Raw genomic sequence first — 19,825 nt, forward strand, 5'->3', positions numbered from 1 at the left:
CTTGTAAAGTTACTATTTTGGAGATACAAGATTTTGTTGCCAACAGCAGCAATATGTTGGCCTCTTAAATATCTTCACTATCTTGAGGTTTGGTGACATTCCCATATAGAAAAAACTGCATGTACATGTATTTGCTCATGTTAAAAATATATGTATGTATATCATCGCAGTCCACAAAAAAACACGTTTTTTTTCTCCAAACTCCAAAACAGGAACTTTACAGGAGAAGGCAAAAAAAGTTTTACTTTTAATGTAAGTTGTAGCCAGATGTCTTTCCAATTTAGAGTTTTCCTTCCAAATTTAGGAGCATTTCTATTGGTCCATTAATCATGAAATTTTGACCCAATGTAAGGGACAATTGCTATGTGCAAATCATGTAGAAAAATATTAATCGAAAAATTGAGATTTTTTTGGAGGTTTTTATTTTCAAATATATGTCCTAAATGTATTTAACTTAGCCATTTTTGCATATTTAAATATACTCAATGTACACACATTAGTGTCAATACACCAAAACATGAAATATGTGTCTTATTGTCAAATATATGGTGAAGTACATTACAAACTTCACACATATAAAAAAAAAGAAAAGAAAAGGTCTATGTCTATGCAGACCTTAGACCCTATAACTTGGGCCTACTGAGATATTCTGGCCCTGAGTTTCTCACATTCAGTGTTTTCATGGTAGAAGACAGCTAGTCACCAAATTAGTACTCCAGGACCAGGATCTTTAAAAAAAAGTGGACTGAAGTCTGGGAGGTAAACCATGCCTGAAGCTCCTCCTTCTAACATCTAATGTTCTATAAATTTTTCTACCTTGACCGTGACAAAGTTTTCACATCCCACCACCTCCCCATCTCTTCCCTGCTCAGCCATACATCTGTCTATCAAAGGACCCCCCGTCTGATCTTATAGCTCAAAGCAGAAGCAGCTCAGTACTCCAGTGCAAGTTCTTACAGATCTCTCCAAAGGGTTCTTTGGAGCAGTACCTTAGAATAACCACTTTAGGTTTCTCAAAGAACTTTAAACCCTTACAATCTCAGGTTTATTGCATACTAGGCTTATTATTCAGTAACTACAAGGACTCCAATGAAAACTGGCTGAGCTATTTTTAGTTTATAGAAGTGTGTAATAAAACTTTGGGCCTGGTAATTTAAGGAGATAAAATAGATGGCAAAGAGCCAAAGAGATCTCCATATGATGTAAAGCTTCTATACAGGACAAACTCAGGCCTTTATTATCTCTAATGTTCACATCTCAACAGAAGATGGCAGTATTTCCAAACATTCAGACTATTCTTTTGCTCCACACTAACTGAATGGCTTGAAATTGAGGAGTTTAAACATTGTAAACCACCCAGTTATAAGATGTACACTGATGCTAATGGCTCAGTGTCAAACAAGCAGTCGAATCTGAATTATACAACCTGCAATCTCAGTTAAATTGCAGCTTTAACAGCCCACAAGCATTAGTGCTGAAGACAGCAGGACAAAATTGCCCCCCCCACTAGAAGCAGTTGAACCAGTTTTTGTGTATCAACTAGGCAAACACAGACACACCCTTGCCTTAGCCACGTGCTCACTCAGAGCTCAGGAGCTCAGGTAAGGCGCTGGGGGGGCGGCCTGTATAGACACGTCCCACATGGGGAGGGCTAAGGGAACACACGCACAGGGATGAGCCGTTGTCTGCTCACATTGTGAAGGTGACTTCTGTGGATTTCTCAGGTAAGGCTGCTTTTTTCCCCTGTAATCTGTTTCTTTTTTTAAAGTTGTGAGTCAGCTCTCTCACTTCGTTCGTGGGCTGTGGGTCAGAAGCTTCATGCCATCCAAAACCTCCAGCCATGCATAACTGCAGGTAGAGCGGGCCTGCTGGAGCTCCATTAGAGCCAGTGACTCAACCTGTGCTTGGACCCTGTAATTACAGCTTTCATTGTGATTCAATCTAAATGTACTCTGACTTCAAAAATCCTTCTATCGTGAGGATTATATAGGCCTATCTTAACCAATGGTGCCAAAGCTGGGTCATTATGACCCTAGTTCCTCTTTATTTTGCTCATTCTCAGAGTAATTTGCTAATTTGTGCTGGCAAATGTGCCTTAAATGACCAAATTGCTCTTCCTGTTAACAGGGTTATTTTGTCAGTTACTAAGTTACTGTGTACCAGTATACTCACCAATGACTCAAGGAAAATGTACACTTATGAGGCATTTTTGCTATTCAGAGTGTGCAACAGTCTTTCTGCAGAGTGGTCACTTTTGACTATGAGTGCTAACCGTCTGGAAGACAGGTGCAACGGTCAGTAGATCACTGCATGGACTGCACTGAATCTCTTTGCAGATTCAAACAGGACCATCTGTGTCAACAATGCTGGTGTTTTGCACTCAGTGTCTTACTGCGCTGTTATGAGGATTAGTTAATAAGTCATAGATTACGTTGACCTAGTTCCTAAGAGTTAAGATTATAAGATATTGATTAGAACTCAATGGCCATGAAAGTGTTTGGAAGGCCACATTTTCTCAAATTTCAAGATACATTTTCCAAAACATTTCAATTTGTGTAATCAGGGGTGACCAGACGTTTTGTCTAGGGAGGGCAAAGTGCAATGTCTGTGTTGGGCCAAAGAGACAAAACAGTTTACAAATGAAGAAGAATACAATAAAACTGTTTTCTCTTTCATGGGGTCAGGGATTGGGGTAACTAGGGTTTCCTAATGGGCCAAATCAAACGGACCAACTTTGGCAGGCCACACTGTGGGCTGCCTGCTTCAAAAGGGTCCACACTCACCTTCCTCACTCTCAACTATATACCTTACATATTAGTTTTATAGTAGCTGTAGTCGTAATAATGACCTGCAGTTCAACTCAAACGTGGAGTTGGACCACACTGATTGGTGGTTTTGCCAACCACTGCAACTGAAACTTGGTTGTTCACATTGCCTAGGATTTGCCACTGTCAGTCATTTTGCGTTCTGACATGCCCACATAGTTTCAAGCAGGCAGCAGATTAGAATTTTTGGAGCATTTATCTATTAGTAAGTTGTATTATCATACATAAATTTCTTGAATATAACACCTGTAAACACCTTTTCTGCAGCATGTCTTTACTATTAAAACAAAAATGTAAACATTTGAAACCATGTTGACTGAGGCTTTAACCCTTTTCACAATGCACTGGATTCCCTTGATTGAAAAATGTAGAGTCGAGTGAAAAAATTCAAACACCCCCAGTCAAATTTCATTCAACTGATTTTCTAATAGAAAATAAGTTAACAAATTCTCAACAGGGAACAAACTTCAATATGGCTTTTTTTGCAAATTTAAGTGCACAAAATTTAATTATTTACTAAGTTGAACATGTTGGAAACAAAATAAGACATCAAATATAAAATGTGCCACAACTTTTGTGAGGGTCATTTTACATTTTATGTTAAATTCAGCAAATAAACAGTAAAAGTGCATTGAAATGTGCAGACGTGTGTTCTCTGTAGAGGATATGTTAACTTTTTTTTTCACCTCAAAATGAATAAAACATGTAATTGGACCCAAGTGCCCAAACTTTTACTGTGAATAATTTCCATAAATATATTACACTGACATAGTTATTGCCAGAAGTAAGCAAACTAAAAGACAAGGTTGGCACACTTAAATCAAGTAAACATTTTCAACAATTTCAACAAACAATTCAATAAACTGAGCTGTTGCATGAAAAACTGATTGGCACATCGTGTTCTTCTAAATCACAGTATTGTACATTATGCAATACTACAAGCACAAACAGATCTACATACCAATACTAGAAAACTGCCACCTCAGGCTATATAAGATTATGGCTATGCAAATTGTGTAAGTCATGCAATGCAAACATGGTACATAATAGAACATTGTGAGTATTAATACTCTGACAGCCACTTAATCTCCTGCTACTCATCCACTTGATAGCCTTCACACATGAAGTGGGTGGGCAATATTTGATGATAATGTCACAGCTACAGAACATTTACAACTCTTAACCCTCTCAGCTCTTAACCTGTTTCATTTTGCTACTTCTGTGTACTCTGTGTATTTGCAAAGTGTTTTCAAATGTAAACTAGAAGCACCACCTTTTTTTCTCAGGGTGTATGAACCTGATTTGTTTGGAAAATCAGCCAAGGGAGTTGGCCTTTATTACTTTTTGACTGACTCACTGTTCTTTGTTTTATTTTCACCACTTCAACATCTCTTTTAAATGAATGCAATCCAGCATTATGTCAGCCATATTGCGTTGCTTTTTCTGCCTTTACAATATCATAAGTGCACTTAAAACAGTCACATGGAAGGCAAAGGGTTTAAATCAAGTTCTCCAGATAAATCCAGTCGTGAATTTGTCATCCTACCTGGCTGCGTTCAAATAATCTTATAGATCACCACTAAATGGGGAAAACAAAATGACACACTAATTTGCTAGAAAATTATTTATGTAACACTTTACCTGAACCCTGCTACATAACATTGACATAACCCTGTCGTTAACAGGTCATGCAGCAATCAGCCATAGCATTAAAACCTGCTCCTTGTTTCTACACTCATTGTCCATTTTATCAGCTCCGCTTACTATATAGGCACACTTTTTCATTCTACAATTACAGACTGTAGACCGTCTGTTTCTCTGCATACTTTGTTACCCTGTTCTTCAATGGTCAGAGCAACTTTAAAAAAAGAAACAGATTACAGGGGAAAAAAGCAGCCTTACCTGAGAAATCGCCACAGAAATCTACTCAGGCTTTAGCAGAGCTCAGTAACACTGAGATTAATAACTGATCACATTGATTTATCAGTCTACTCAGGCTTTAGCAGAGCTCAGTAACACTGAGATTAATAACTGATCACATTGATTTATCAGTCTACTCAGGCTTTAGCAGAGCTCAGTAACACTGAGATTAATAACTGATCATCACATTGATTTATCAGTCCACTCAGGCTTTAGCAGAAACTTTAGTGTTTGTAAAGTAGTCTACTTTAGAGTGTCTTTACTCGTTACAAGTAGATACCTAATTTCTGTATACAGTACATATTCCCAGGACTTCCATTACAACCCAACCCTGCTTCTGACAACTGCTGAGATGCAGGAAAGGGCTGTTTTACTGACATGAAAAAAGGCTAATCACAAATTGATGTGTTTGCTTACATGCAGTCAGATTATATTTCTGGTTGCTACCATTTAGCTTGATACATTTTGTTTCCCATTAGACTGATTAAAACCGATGCACTACAGCAGGCAAGCTTTCATAAAAATGTGTATAAATATCAGTTATTGGCTTCTTTCTTTTGTATCTTATATTTAACTAATTTATCAAATAGTATTGAATATTTGTTGCAGCCCTAGTAAAATGAGTCTTATGTTACCATTACTGGAAACTGTCATGATGGATGATAACAATAATAATATTAATACTTTTATAGCACTTTTCAAAGACTCAGAGAAGCTTACACATTTTCAAAACACAAAACAATAGAGACAGACATGGAGACATGAAACACAAAACTATGCAATTACAAGCAGAAACATGACAAGACTTAGTTGCCATGTCATGATAGCCCTGCTGAAAAACAGCACAGAAGCTGGTTTTGCTGGTTGACCAGCAAACAAGGATCCAAAACACATCATCACTTTCCAAAGAAAAATGTATCTCGTTTTTTTTTTTTTTCAATTTTTTACTTTTTTTGAGCACAGCACATTGTGTGAAAAGCCCATGACGAATAAACTGAGAGAAATGCTCTAAAATTGCTTGGAAAAAAATCTCTTTACATTAAGTTACATTGAAGATATAGAACATTTTTGCCCTCTCATGTAAACTCACCATTTTGGAGATACTGCTTTATCTTTGAACAATGATGATAAGCTGTTTTTCCTGCTGACCAGCATATTAACTTCCATTGCTGCTGACCAGCATCCTAAAACATAACATATGCTGTTTTTGCTGGTGACCAGCCATGCTGCTTTATGCTGTTCTTTCTAACAGGGAGCTCATGTCACATGCTAATTGTTGCTGTGTGCTCTGGTTAGCCGCCATGACATCAGACAGAATGATATCTGTCATGATAGTTAACAGCAACAGTAATATGACACTGTTATATCGCTGAACAGAATCTGCCTTTGTGTCAGTGTTAAGTAGCACAGTTCAAGCAATATGTAATATGCAATATGCAGAGTAATTCGGACCCAATAGTCACTTTTATCTATGTTAGTCACTCAGCAGCGAAACATTCAGAATCGATCCTTCCATTAATAATTAATTCTCTTCTGGGCCTTGGAGCCCAAAAGGGTCATAACACACAGCCTGTTTGTCACTCTGAACACTCTGAAGCCAATAAAGCACTGCAGACTTGCTTTTGCTGGCACTGCACTTCTTTCTCATTTGAATTTGTGCTACTGGCCTAACTTGGACATAGAGCAATCTTTCTGAGTGAACTGAGGCCGAATCCTCCCTCAGTCTCCGTCTGCTGCTCTTCATGTGAACAAATATGAGAAATGTGGCTGATTCCTTCGTAGTTATCAGACATGTTCAGGTATGGTAACAAAAAAGGGGTCTTTTTTATGAGGTATTACTGGTAAAAATAAACATAACACTGTTAAATACACTCCGCATTTTGTTACTGATCACATTGATTTACTCTGGCTTTAGCAGAGCTCAGTAACACTGAGATTAATAACTGATCATCACATTGATTTATCAGTCCACTCAGGCTTTAGCAGAGCTCAGTAACACTGAGATTAATAACTGATCACCACATTGATTTATCAGTCTACTCAGGCTTTAGCAGAGCTCAGTAACACTGAGATTAATAACTGATCACCACATTGATTTATCAGTCCACTCAGGCTTTAGCAGAGCTCAGAAACACTGAGATTAACAACTGATCATCACATTGATTTATCAGTCCACTCAGGCTTTAGCAGAGCTCAGTAACACTGAGATTAATAACTGATCACCACATTGATTTATCAGTCTACTCAGGCTTTAGCAGAGCTCAGTAACACTGAGATTAATAACTGATCACAGTGATTTATCAGTCCACTCAGGCTTTAGCAGAGCTCAGTAACACTGAGATCAATAACTGATCATCACATTGATTTATCAGTCGACTCAGGCTTTAGCAGAAATTTCAGTGTTTGTAAAGAAGTCTACTTTAGATGTCTTTGTTTTTTCAGTGCATAGCATGTATGTCTTTACACACTATGCACTGATTTTAAAATGGTTAAAAAACAATCAATTTTGTTTTTTTAAGTTGGTATATATTTTTTAAATTAAGTGGGTAAGTATTCTATTATTATAGAATCTATATAATAGACATCTATTATCTATTATTCTATTCTCCTAAAAATGTAAAATGTAACTGTATTCTGATTACTGCCTTTAGAAAATGTATCTTGGACCTTTTAGCATGGCAATTTGGCTAGTTATGCTACTTCTGAATGTATTACAGTTATTTGGCAGGCATATGAAAAGGGATTTCACCGACTATTCAAAATGTTTTCATAATTCAGTGATCAAGATGTAAACATCATTCACAGTCATTCAGAGTGGTTTGGTATGAATGGTTCAGTGTATAGAAACTTACTGACTCAGGTTTCTTCACAGTGGCAGTGACAGGAACCAGGAGTCACAATGTCTAACACAATTATAACCATTTTATTAACTGTCTAAAAGAGTTTTTGTATGTTATGCTGATAATGGTAAAATAGTGAAACATCTAAGCAAATACATTTTCTTTGGGGACTATTTTTCCTTACAACACCCAGTATGTACCTCTCTGCCATGAATTTATCTTGAAAAACTATATTTTAGGCCAAAACTTTGTATGAAAATAATCATAAAACAATGCATCAGGCATAAGTCGATGTATTTGCAACTATTTTGTGTGCCTGGTTCTTATCACCATCACTGTGAACAGTTCTGACTAAGTTATTGTTCATGGTATACAACAGTGAATTTTATGTCAAACTACCCTGAATGACTTTAAAAAATCAGTGGAGTTGCCTTTTAATGGTGGTATTTATTTACCAACCATTTTTGTTTCAAATTTTTGGTTTCAGTCACAAAGAATATTTTGCAACAATCCTTATTTAAGAAACTAAAGTTTCTTTAGTTAAGAAACTAAAGAATCTGTAAAATGAGAGAAAAAGTGCTTTAATGTTCTCTTTGTTGGGACTAATATAAAACCAGTTAAAAGCTGTCATAATGGAGCTGTTTGGCTCATTAACTTAAGTATGATGTAATCATTTGCAATAATTGTAAAAGTAATACCTAATTAAGACAAAGTGATGTAATATTTGTGCAATCTGTGGGACTGCTTTTGATTTTAATTAGTTTTATTATAAAATGAAATACTTTTTTCTTTTATATATTTTTATTTTTTTTGTTCATTTACTCTGGTGAGGTACCGCCTGCTTATGGTTCTCCACAGTAACTCTGACATGTCATACATCACCACAATGCTGGAAATCCCACCAATAAAACACTGATAATCCCTTTAAGACAGCATCACCTTCCGTAATGCTGAACAACAACCAAACATAATGTCAGCAATAAGGGGTGCTGATAACTTTCTACACCAAGGCCCAATTCCATTTCTAATTTTTACCACTACCCCTTGTTTTCGAGTGTCATCTTGGCCCTTCAAACTGAGTTATAAGGGGTAGTTGGTTGAAATCTTCCCTATGAAATGGGACCCTCAAATAAAAAGAGCATTACTTCATTAACAGCTACTAGCGCTGCTCTGTAGGCGACCCTGTCAGTCTGCAGTGATATCAGAGGAGGGTAAAGTTCAGCACCTCACTGCTGGGCTTTAGTTACATTTAGGGAATCATATGACTTTAAAGGGGGGGGGGGCAATTATTTATTATCACCCACCCCTAATTCTTCGGTGATATGAAGCTGAAGTCAGCTATTCGCCAGCTTCTTGGTCTAATTTTCCTGTTCCACCTTAAATGGAGCAGCAGTTCTGATGTCTGTGGCGACAGAATGTAGCTCCTGCACAATTTAAGGTGAAACAGGAAAATTAGCTAACTAGTTACTGAGACACTATTAGCAATTTTTATGCTTGTTATGAACAAAAAGGACCACAATACACTGAAACAACATTAAACTAAGACAACACAGTGGATATTGTAATTTTTAAAGGAGAAAATACTCACATCTGTGGGTTTCTTTGGTGGCTCGCACAGCCATCTTGTCAGTTTTTTTTCTCATAGCACTCAGTTTGGAGTGTTGCCTCTGAAAAACCTCCGTTTGGAGGGCCATGTAGCCCTAACACTTCCCCCTACCCCTCTATCTCAACAAGAATCGGGACACCCCACCCCCAGACGTAAACGTCTAAAACGGAGGGCTAAGAGCTAAGTGCTAGGGGCGAGGGGTGAAATGTGATCAGGCCTAAGTTTTCTTTATTATAAAAGCAGGGATTTATACGAACTTCTGTGGAGCTCTTAAAAGAGTTACAACAAAACATTATATAGTGCAGTGAGTAACATGACAGCTATGCATGCTGGCAACTGGGGTTCAAACCCCTGCATAGGTACTAACATTTGTGCTCTTTGCTGCCTTTGGAAACACTTTCAACAGTACATTTGTTTTTATCTGAAATTTGCTTACAGTATCTCTTTCGATAAGAGTGCTTGCAATATACTGTAAATACATTATGTGCCCTTGAGCCCTTGCCCCCCAAAATGTTTGTGTACCGGCCTGGTGCTATTATATACTTGTGTAATAGACAAGGCACAACGTTTTTCTTATAAAGTATCATTAAACGTGTATCGACTAACCTCTGCATGATGTGCCACCACAACAGACCAGACCAAATAACCACAACTTTGTGACAGCGGTGACTCGCAAGGCAAGAAAGCAGAGCCTCGGTTAAATGGCAGTGGCTCATAACAGGGAAAAACACTGTAGGGCAAAACCTCTTACTGAAATACCGTAGTAGACAAACAACACTGCTGTGTTTAAAGTGCTTCACTTGATAACTACTTCACTATTCACTGCAATTCTGTGAACTGACTGGGCAACAAACACAGAATCACCAGGGCAACTGCCTCTGCAAACTGCTACTCCTCAATCTGGGACAGCAGTACGTGACCAGTCTGTGTTAACAATGAAGTAAACATATTTTTAATGTATAGTTTTGTTGATTTTGAAGTGAGGCTTCCAAAACTCTATTACATACATGTTTATCTTGAAAAATAACTGCGTATTCTTTAGCTGAGCTAGTTATTCAGTAGAAAGCTTTAGGACACAATAAGTCTGGGAATTTAAGAGGTTAGTTTGAGGACTATGTACAAATACACAGTGGAGCGAAATTACGTTCCTCCAGGAACAACACGGTGCAACAAGGAACAAAAAGTACAAAAGTACAAAATTACAAAATTACGAAGTGCGAACGTGCAGACAGAGTGCAAACAAAAATTAAGTTAGAAACAATACAATAAATACGATAAATTAAACAGACATTAGACACAGTAAACAGACCGGACAGTGTAGCACGGACACAGCACAGATTTCTGGACATGAGGTAGTGGAATAAGGTGCAGACATATTTAACATGATGTGATCTGTAAGTTACGTCAGATAACATACATATACACAGCAGTTACTGAGGTAGTAAAACAGATAATGAGGTAGTGAAAACAGTTAATGAGGTTGTGAAAACAGTTAATGAGGTTGTGAAAACAGTTAATGAGGTAGTGAAAACAGTGTAAACACAGTGTAAACACAGTATTGGCAACAATGTTCCAGATAGTGCAAGTAGAGCATTAAAAGAGGTGTCTGTGAGAAGCAAATAAGGTATGTCTTGACTGATTGTCTACATTTAAGGTAAACAAAAAATTGTATTATTAATTTTTTTGCAAAATTCCCACCTTAATTAAGTCAGCAGCATCAAGTACCAATGAGGTTGGTTCTTGGATTGCTGAAGGTCATGCCTCGCATATATTATCTCTTTAAGAGCATTAGTCCTTCTCGACAACTACATGTAAAACATCTTACACTGCCGGAGTATTTATGATGTCATTATGTATAATATATGCTGTCTTTAAAATAAACTGCCTCTACTGTGTGTCTCTGATCAGGTATAGAGATGGATGGTGTTCTGGAGGCCACAATCAGTCTGTGTGGATGCAAACTGCTGTGCAGTCTTCTCTACCTTCCTGCATTCAAAGACTCCATGTCCTCCGTCAGCCTCTGCTGCAGTTGCCTCTTACTCTTCACAGACCTCTCCATCACTGGTAAGCAGATATCTAGGGATCGAAGGCTGCCTTCACATGTTCTTCGTATGGTTCTCTTTTACACACGTGAAGCTTTGAAGTGCTTTGTAGTTGTTTGCTATAGTCAACTACACTGTTACAAATAAGGTGCCGCCATCTAAATGTTGTCCTCATCACTGTGAGACTGTCAGTTTGATTCCCAGTGATGTCACAGCCATCCATAGCTGGGGGGTCCAGTTGGGAGTATATGACCTTGCTCTCTTTAGTGGGTGGGATGGCCATCTCCCCATCACTCAGCCTGCCAACCCAGGGTTTGTTATGCTGGGCCACAATACAGGATTTTTGAAATATTAATGTCAGAAATGTAATGGACTCATAACGACATATTGTTTAGTCATCCTTCAGTCATCACAGCCCCCCCAGTAGTACAAGTTTTTCCTGGAACAAAATATCACACTCTTTCAGATTATGCTTACCAGTCCCGATTAACAGTCCTGTCTCTCAGAACCTGATATTTTGCAGAATTTCTCATGAACAAATATAACTTTAGATCAAAACAAACCTTGCAGATGACAAGAAGGCACAAACTACTGTGCTAGTTATGTGCAAAAGCAAAAGAAAACATACTGTATAATGTACATGTGATATATACTTTTTAGTGGTGGTTGGGGGTTGTTTGTTTTTGGTGGTTGTTATAGTGTAGTGGGTAACACCTCTGCCTTCCACACTGTAGACTGGGGTTCAGTCCACCGCTCGAGCAAGGACCCTCCACTATACCAATAAGAGTCCTTGGGCAAGACTCCTAACACTACCTTCACCTACCTGTGTAAAATGATCAAATTGTAAGTTGCGTCTGCCAAATGCCATAAATGTAAATTTAGCTTTCCATTCAGCTCAAACCTCATTGATCTTTTGTGCATGACAGCACAGCTTTCCACATAACAGAACTGCTTTTCCCCTCACATGATTTTATTTTGATTTGTTAAAATTGAACACGTTTAATATTAACAGTTCTAAACTGGAGTAGCCACGACTGGACTGTGAGTAGTTCCCAGGTGTGATTGGATTACACACACCCCACACCACAGAATAATATGGAAAGACCTGCCTAAAAGCAGCACACTTCTTGCGATTGTTGGGACGGGGCGAACCAGCCTAGGCATTAACTGATATAACAGAATTGGCAGTTAGTGTGCTCCTCCAAGCAAGCTGAGCTGAAAACTTCTATGGCTGTAAACAGCGGTTCAGAAGCACTACCAAGACTTTGAGTTCCATTAACTAAAATTGATTGGTATGAAACCTTTACACACACATACACACACACACATCTCCTAAGCCGCCTATCCTTCTGGGTCATGGTGGGAGCTGGAGCCTATATAAAAGCTTTATATATTATGTTTTATGTTTAAATTTATGTTTGAAATTTAAAAACGTTCTTTACACTCATTTCACAAAAAAGGTCTTTTTAAAGAGCCGTCTACCGGAAGGTTCTTTAGGGAATCAAAAGAGGTCCTATGACGGAAAGGAATGTTTATGTGCAACTTACCACTTGAAAACTGGTATGAAAACTTTACAATATGTAGACTTTAAAAAGGTTCTTTAACTCACCAAAAACTAAAAGATTCTTTAGGGAACCAAACGTTGTTCTTCTGTGGTATAAAAGTTTCCGCTTGTTATTATTGAAGGGATTTAAATGTACAACTTTAATACTCAAAAACTTGTATGGAAACTTTACAATATGTGAAGGGCCTTTAAACATAAACTAAGTTTAAACTAAAAAGGTTCTTCACTTCACCAACCACTGAAAGACGCTTTAGGAAACCAAAAGTGGTCCTCCTTTTGCTCCAAAGAACCTTTTGGCACCTTTATTTTTAAAAAATGTAGGTCAGAAACCTGTATTTACAACTCCAATAGCACATAAAGGCAGCAGTAATCACACGCCCCTCATCTCTGTCTTCATCCATCTCTACATCAGTGCATCTGTTCAACGTCTTCCATTCATTTTCCTCTAGTGTTCCTGGCTTACCTCTGGTGTGCTGCCCCCAGACCAATATCCTTTCATCCATCTTCCGACGCCATCGCGCTTCGCTTCATGTTGTTCCTCGGCAACACCTACGGGGCGGTCCTGATGCTGACTCCACTGTTAGTAGCCGTGGAAGTGCTCGTCCGTCTCCTGTGGCCTCAAAAAGTAGCAGCAACACCAAATACCTGTGAAGAGAGCTCAAAAGAGACCAGAGAAAGTGAGTTGGGTCCAACGGTGCTGCTGATGGATAGAGATGGAGAAGTGTGGGAGACAGAAACTCTGCAGAACGTAGAGGAGGGAGAGAACAGAGGCGTATTCCTGAAATTCTTGAAAGCTGTGGGCTTCCTTGGCTGTCTTCTACTGTGGGGCATGAGTGGAACCTACGCAGAATCCAGTTGGAGGCAGGATCAGCCAGTGGTCAGAGAGTGCCTGGACAGGGGCGGTTCTCTCTCGGCCTGCCTGCCCTGTCTGTTGACCACCTCTTCGCCAATTAGAGGTCAACTGTTCTGGTTTCTCGGTGCCATATTGCTCCTGCTGGGCTTGACCGGAATCTCAGGCTTGCTCCTGGCAAAGCTAGCCCAGCTCCCTTTGCTGATTTCCCAAACAAATCAGCTCCACATATCCAGAGAAAGAGATGCTACTTCTAGTTTACATTTAAGAACTCTTTGCAAATGGGTTAAAGTACAAAGAAGTAGCGTAAACAGAAAAGAAAAAAGGAATACTGCAGCCCTCTGGCAAATGAAAACGCTAGAGAGGACCCCAATCCACAATGCCAGTGTTGACTTGAGGAAAAAAGCCAACAGCTGCGCCGCTCAGAGCTCACAGTTTGGATACAATGGACGGCAATGGTCTCACGGCAACCCGGTGCCATTGTCTGGCCAAAGAGGTTTGGCTGACAGCTGTAAATTACAAAGCAAGAGCACGCTGCTTGTCTCACTGCCACAGACTGAACTTTCCCTAAAGGGCACCACGGTAGCCAGACGCATGGGACAGACCCTGCACCCCCACGAGAGGCGGCTTTTGGAGCCTCAGAGGGAAAGTCCCTGCCTCAGAGGAGACCTAATGACAGGACTGGTGTGTGGTCTGCTGGTCTGTGTTTTTCCTACAGTTCTCAGCACCAACATACTGCTTGTCAGCAACCTGGACACACTAGCTGCGTACGCTGTAAAACATCTGCTAATCCCTACCCACAGTAAATAAGAACTTAGCAGCGTCCGCGTTCCCACGGGACTTTGAGCAGCGTGAAAAGTGTGAGAATAATTAGGATCGCTGTGCCACACTGAGGAATCTTTTATGGAAACATCCTTATGGAATTCTAGTAATAGGAGACATTTGATGTTTGTAAAAGACATTCCAGGTTTTAGTTGAACAGACACGCCAGCGTAAAGCTGCTGCTCTTTTTAATTTCTGACCTCTGTTTGTGGTCAGACTCACACCCAGTGATGTATCTGGGACTTCCAGGAGACCAAGAGCAACGTTTTAAGTCACAAACTACAGAGCCCTGCTGGTGGCAACCAGTATAAATAAAAACAATGCGTGGCCACGACTTAGTAAGGCGTGGAAACGAGATCCTAATGCATAGCCACAACTTAATAAAGTGTGGGAATGAGATGCATGGCTCTAATGCATGACCACAGCTTAACAAGGCAGGATCTTGCTCCCACACCTTACTAACTCGTGGCCATGACTTAATTATCTCGTTTCCACACCTTACATTAACATGTGGGAATGATATCGTAATGCGTGGCCTTGTCATTAATACTGCGGTAATACGGCGTGGCCATAACCTAATAAGATGTGGGAATGAGATAATTAAGTCGTGGCCACTACTTAGTAAGATATGGGAACGAGATCATGCTTTATTAAGCTGTGGTCATGCATCAGGGCCATGCATTATTTTTATTTATACCGGGTTGGTTGGGTTGGTTGTATCCACTCTCAGTTTCTAATTATGTTGGTGGTTAATCTGATGCATTAGGCTTTCAGTTCAGCTCCTGAAGTCCTAACCAATGGTGGAGCTGGCTTGCTTGTATCTGCCTAGATATGACAGAGAGAAAAATCCTGATTGGATCATTTTCTGTTGGCTGTTTCAAGAATGTTATCCTTTTGTTTCCAACCAAAACGTACCAATTAAATTGGTGTATTTTTTGCAACATTTACAGAGTTTACATACAAAAACTGTATAAACTGTATAAATTTCCTAATATACATCTGTACAAATGACCCAGAAATTACCCAATTATTTCTGATGTTTCTGATATTTCGCACCACTGCACTCAAGGAGCTCCTAAATGGTGTTAAAATGTGTGCTTTGGAGTGTTACTTAAGAGTGTGCTCATAAAATCGCGGCTATTACTAAAGCAGGCGGTGAAATCCTGAGCAAGGAAAGGTCAAACACACAAGAGCAAGCACTGCAAGCCATAAACTCCTTTTAGGCAGACAACTTTACTGTTTTTCTAAGATGAATTTATTATGCTGTGTACAAGTAGTTTTTGCCAGAGACTGTTTATAGTAGCTTACTGCTAAATCATGTGACCTGTACAGTGAAATAAATAATGTAAGCCTTTTCAAAGTGTGTGGTAACAATCAGACTGGTCATCCTTGTCTGCTTTAAATGACTTGTTTTTTCTTTGATGCTTGAAAGTGAGAAGTGAGCACGGCAACTGCCAGAACCAACACAAAGGATTGTTATGTTTATGGTTTTAGCAGCGTAAAAAAAAAGAAAGGGAATGATAATTAACCACCACGTAGTGGCTGATCACAGATGGCAGTTTATAAAAGCAAACACAATTAGTTCTGGGTATTTTATAGATAGCGGAAAATAAAAGAGGACATCAAATTGGTGTTTGCTTTTAGCGCCTGTCAGTTTATGACTGAAAGGCTATAACCCAGTGGCCATTTGACTTGTATGGGTTCCTCATCTAAAGATAAGCAAACTGGTAGCGAGGAAATTAACACATGCTGAAGGTTTGAGTTTATGACTGAAAGGCTATAACCCAGTGGCTGTTTGACTTGTATGGGTTCCTCATCAGCGAACTGGTAGCGAGGAAATTAACACGTTCTGAATGTTTGAGTTTACAGTTTAAAGTATACTGTTGGCATCATTACAAAATCTCATATGTCCAACATGGTAACGTCTTAACTTAAGCATTCTTAACTTTAAAAAGTCCTTCATTTCAGAAGATATTTCTGGGTAGATGAGATATTAGAAACACAGGAGTTTACAAAACTGGAGTTCAAAAATGATTAAAAGATGGAGAGAAATGACACTCTGAACAGCCACGCTAGACCTGGTAGACCACCAAAACTGGCTGAAAATAAGTTAACACATCTTCTACATTGGGACACACTTAAAAAGTTTAACATATTGGAACAAATAGAAACATAAAACATAAAATGTGGCGTAAGTCCTGCATGGGCCACATTTTATGTTTTTTCTTCCAATATATTAAACCCTTGTGTGGTGTTGGTGTGTCTGTTACTCAGTGGTCTGGTGGACCCACCACATTATTGATTTTTTAAATCAATACAGCCAAAACAATTTACATAAAAATACCAGATGTTTAAAATATCACAAGTGTCCAGTGTAGGGTTCTCCTTTAGCAGCTGTAGCCAGTCAGCAGCCTGTCCATGTTGTCCACCCTCACAAACACACACACAGACACACACACACACTAACAGCAGGCCGTGTAGGAGGAGAACAGAGTGAAGGACACAGCACCTCCACACTTTTATTCCCCACAGGTTCACCCAACACCACATGTGTAATATAAATGTGTGGGGGGTGAACAGAGTGAAGTAACTGAAAATGGGTTATTTTATATGTTCTTCACAGAAAATGAGCAAAGGACAAGAATCTGAGGTTGAAATAATAATAAATCGCATCGTTTTTTCTTTTGCTAAACATTGAAAATGGGTCCCACAGACCTGAACACCACACAAGGGTTAAATTCAGCAAATAAACAGTAATTGTGCACTAAACTGTGCAGAAGTGTGTTCTCTGTAGAAGACGTGTTGACTTATTTTCAACATTTGAAAACAATAAACTTGTGCATTGGATGGTGTCCATTGAGAACTGGATACTGAGAAAAGAAAAAAAAACTGTGAAAAGCCAACTCAATGCTAAGAGTCTGAAAGGATGTGTAGCTGTCAAGAAGCCGGAAATGTGCAAATCAAACAAAGAAGCTGCTGGTGTTCTGAGAACTATGGACTGTCCACCCCAGAGTCCAGACCTCAACATCACCGAATGTGTTTGGGATTGTGAGAAGCAAAAAATGCAGCCAACTTCTCAGACTGAACTTTGGAGGTGTGAAAAAACAGCCTTGCAGATTTTAAAAAAAATACTGACGTGGTGGTGTTTCACGTGTCTTGGAGTGTGCTGGCCCTCGCTCTCCCAGCTTGGTACCATCTTGTGATAAGAGGTGACCTAGCTGGCAGGTGGAGTTAGCAAACAGAGAGAATACAGTGTAATTTCGGACTAAATGGTGTAAGAAAACAAAGGTTTTGATCCAACAGCTCCAACGTGTGAAGCTGCTCGACTGGTTTGAGGATTTCCCCGAATGATGTGAGCGATAGTGTTTACTACAGCTTGAAGGAGCTGAAGTATTTCTTTTCCTGCCTAAGTTTCAGGAAGCTGTTTCTTGTTTTCTACAGTCCGAGGCTGGAACTCAGTCAGGGCAGGTAAAAACCACCAGCCACCCACAAGTATGCAATGACAAACCAAAGGCCGACCTGGAAAATAAAGCGTCATTTGCTTTGAAAAACCTAAAGAATAATTGGTCATTTTTAAAATGATGGCATTGATTACGACCAAAAAGCGCTGCTGAATCATTTTGTCTGTTGGTTAATCTCAGATTTCTCCGAAAACGTACATCCTTTTGTCTCCCAGCGGAAATCTTCTGTTTTTGAGTCAGTGGTGATGTGACTCAACAAGGTGCGACGTAGAAGAAGCTAGTCTGAGAAACGTAGATCAGAGAGGTTTCAGAAGGTGGTGATAAGAGAAAGGAAGCGTGGTTGGACACTGGTGGTGGATGAGGTCACAGCTGCAAGCGTAAAGCTGTATGTGAGCAGCTCGCCGGTCTGTCAGTGTCAGTGTAATGAAAGGAAAAATCCTTTGACCGGCTGTCTCCTTTGTGTGCACAGAACTGGAGCTCTGAAAAAGCTGCTGAAAGATTCCGACAAGTGCAAGCGGAAGCAAGCCATGCTGTGAAAATATTAATAATTCATATGTTTACCAGAGGCTTTTTGTCCTCCATTCCAGCTGTTTCCAGGTAGCCACTCGGCTCCGCAATGGAATGGTGGTTATTTTTATGTGGTAGGCAGTGCGTGTGCTGGAGTGTCACTCACGATCTCGTCTCTCTGGCAGGTTGGAGGCCACATGAACCGCAGAACAACAGTGACATGAGCAGCTGCGTTTACCATATATTAAAAAAAAGCATCAATACCCCATGTGAGTCCCTATAACTGTTAGGAGACACTGATGATGTTATACACTTTCACTATAGTCATATTCTCCAAGCACTGAAACATCACTTCATGAATGAATCATGAATCATGAAAATGGCTTTAACAATCAGTGCATTACTAAATCAATGAATCAATGAATAAACACATCACATTGAATGTCTTCATAAAAACCTTAAGTGGTAGTTTCCTCTTAACTTAATTGGTCAGCCAAGGCATGTTTGGTGTCTTTAGTTTGCTTTTTAGGTTTTGCACCGAGGCTACAAAGCTAAAGTAACACACAAGTAATGGAAGCTTATGACTAGAGCTGTGACGATAGGCAATTTTTTAAACAACAGATAAATCAGGACAAAATTATTTAATTTTTTTTCATTATTTAATACCATGGGTATTCAGTCACGTGCAAATACAGGGTGATTCAAAAAGATTCACCCGATTTCAAAGCGCCATATTTTACAGCTGTGAGGCGCCTAGGAACCAATCACATACCAACTGAAAGAAGGGGGTCATAGAATTTCTGACTCACTAGAAGATGGCTCCCTTCAATCTGCGAGGAGATGGAGACCCCTGAGCAGAAAGCACTTCAATAAGAGTGAACCCGTCATCACTGTGCAGAGTGATTTTCGTGGGCAGTGAACCTCGAACAGCTCAGAGCGTTCGTCATTGGTTCCACAGCGCTGGATGATCTCCAAAATCGCACTGAAAGAGCCGTGAGTGTAGAGACACCCGACATGCTCAATCCAGTATGGGATGAATTTGACTATGCATTGTTCTGTAATGATTTACAAGTGAAATAAATCAGTTTGAAATCAGATGAATCTTTTTGAATCACCCTGTATTTAAACATCCCTAGTCAAATCACGTTTTGTTGATTTCCTAAATGAAAAGAAATTTAATTATGGCATTTTTCTTTGAATTTTAGTGTAGAATTTCTATGTTGAGTTTAACATGTTGGAAAAAATAATGTATAAAATTTGAAATGTGCTATAACTTCTGCACAGGCCAAGTTTTATGTCTTCTTTTTTCCTCCAACTTGTTAAATTCAGCAAATGAAGCTTTTAAACAGTAGAGAACGAGTCATTAAAATGTTTTTTTTTTATTTGGT

General features: G+C 39.3%; 1 protein-coding gene across 1 annotated transcript; it reads left to right on the top strand.

Annotated features, from left to right (window-relative positions):
* The first annotated feature begins 1,601 nt into the window (after nucleotides 1-1,601).
* LOC118799493 lies at nucleotides 1,602-15,843 on the top strand. The gene is made up of 3 exons (XM_036559413.1): nucleotides 1,602-1,724; nucleotides 11,100-11,255; nucleotides 13,247-15,843. The coding sequence occupies exons 2-3, from the start codon at nucleotides 11,108-11,110 to the stop codon at nucleotides 14,455-14,457; spliced, it is 1,359 nt and encodes a 452-aa protein (XP_036415306.1). The 5' UTR covers nucleotides 1,602-1,724; nucleotides 11,100-11,107; the 3' UTR covers nucleotides 14,458-15,843.
* Nucleotides 15,844-19,825: the final 3,982 nt, after the last annotated feature.

The sequence above is a fragment of the Colossoma macropomum genome, unplaced genomic scaffold, assembly GCF_904425465.1.
Source record: "Colossoma macropomum unplaced genomic scaffold, Colossoma_macropomum, whole genome shotgun sequence".
Taxonomy (NCBI): domain Eukaryota; kingdom Metazoa; phylum Chordata; class Actinopteri; order Characiformes; family Serrasalmidae; genus Colossoma; species Colossoma macropomum.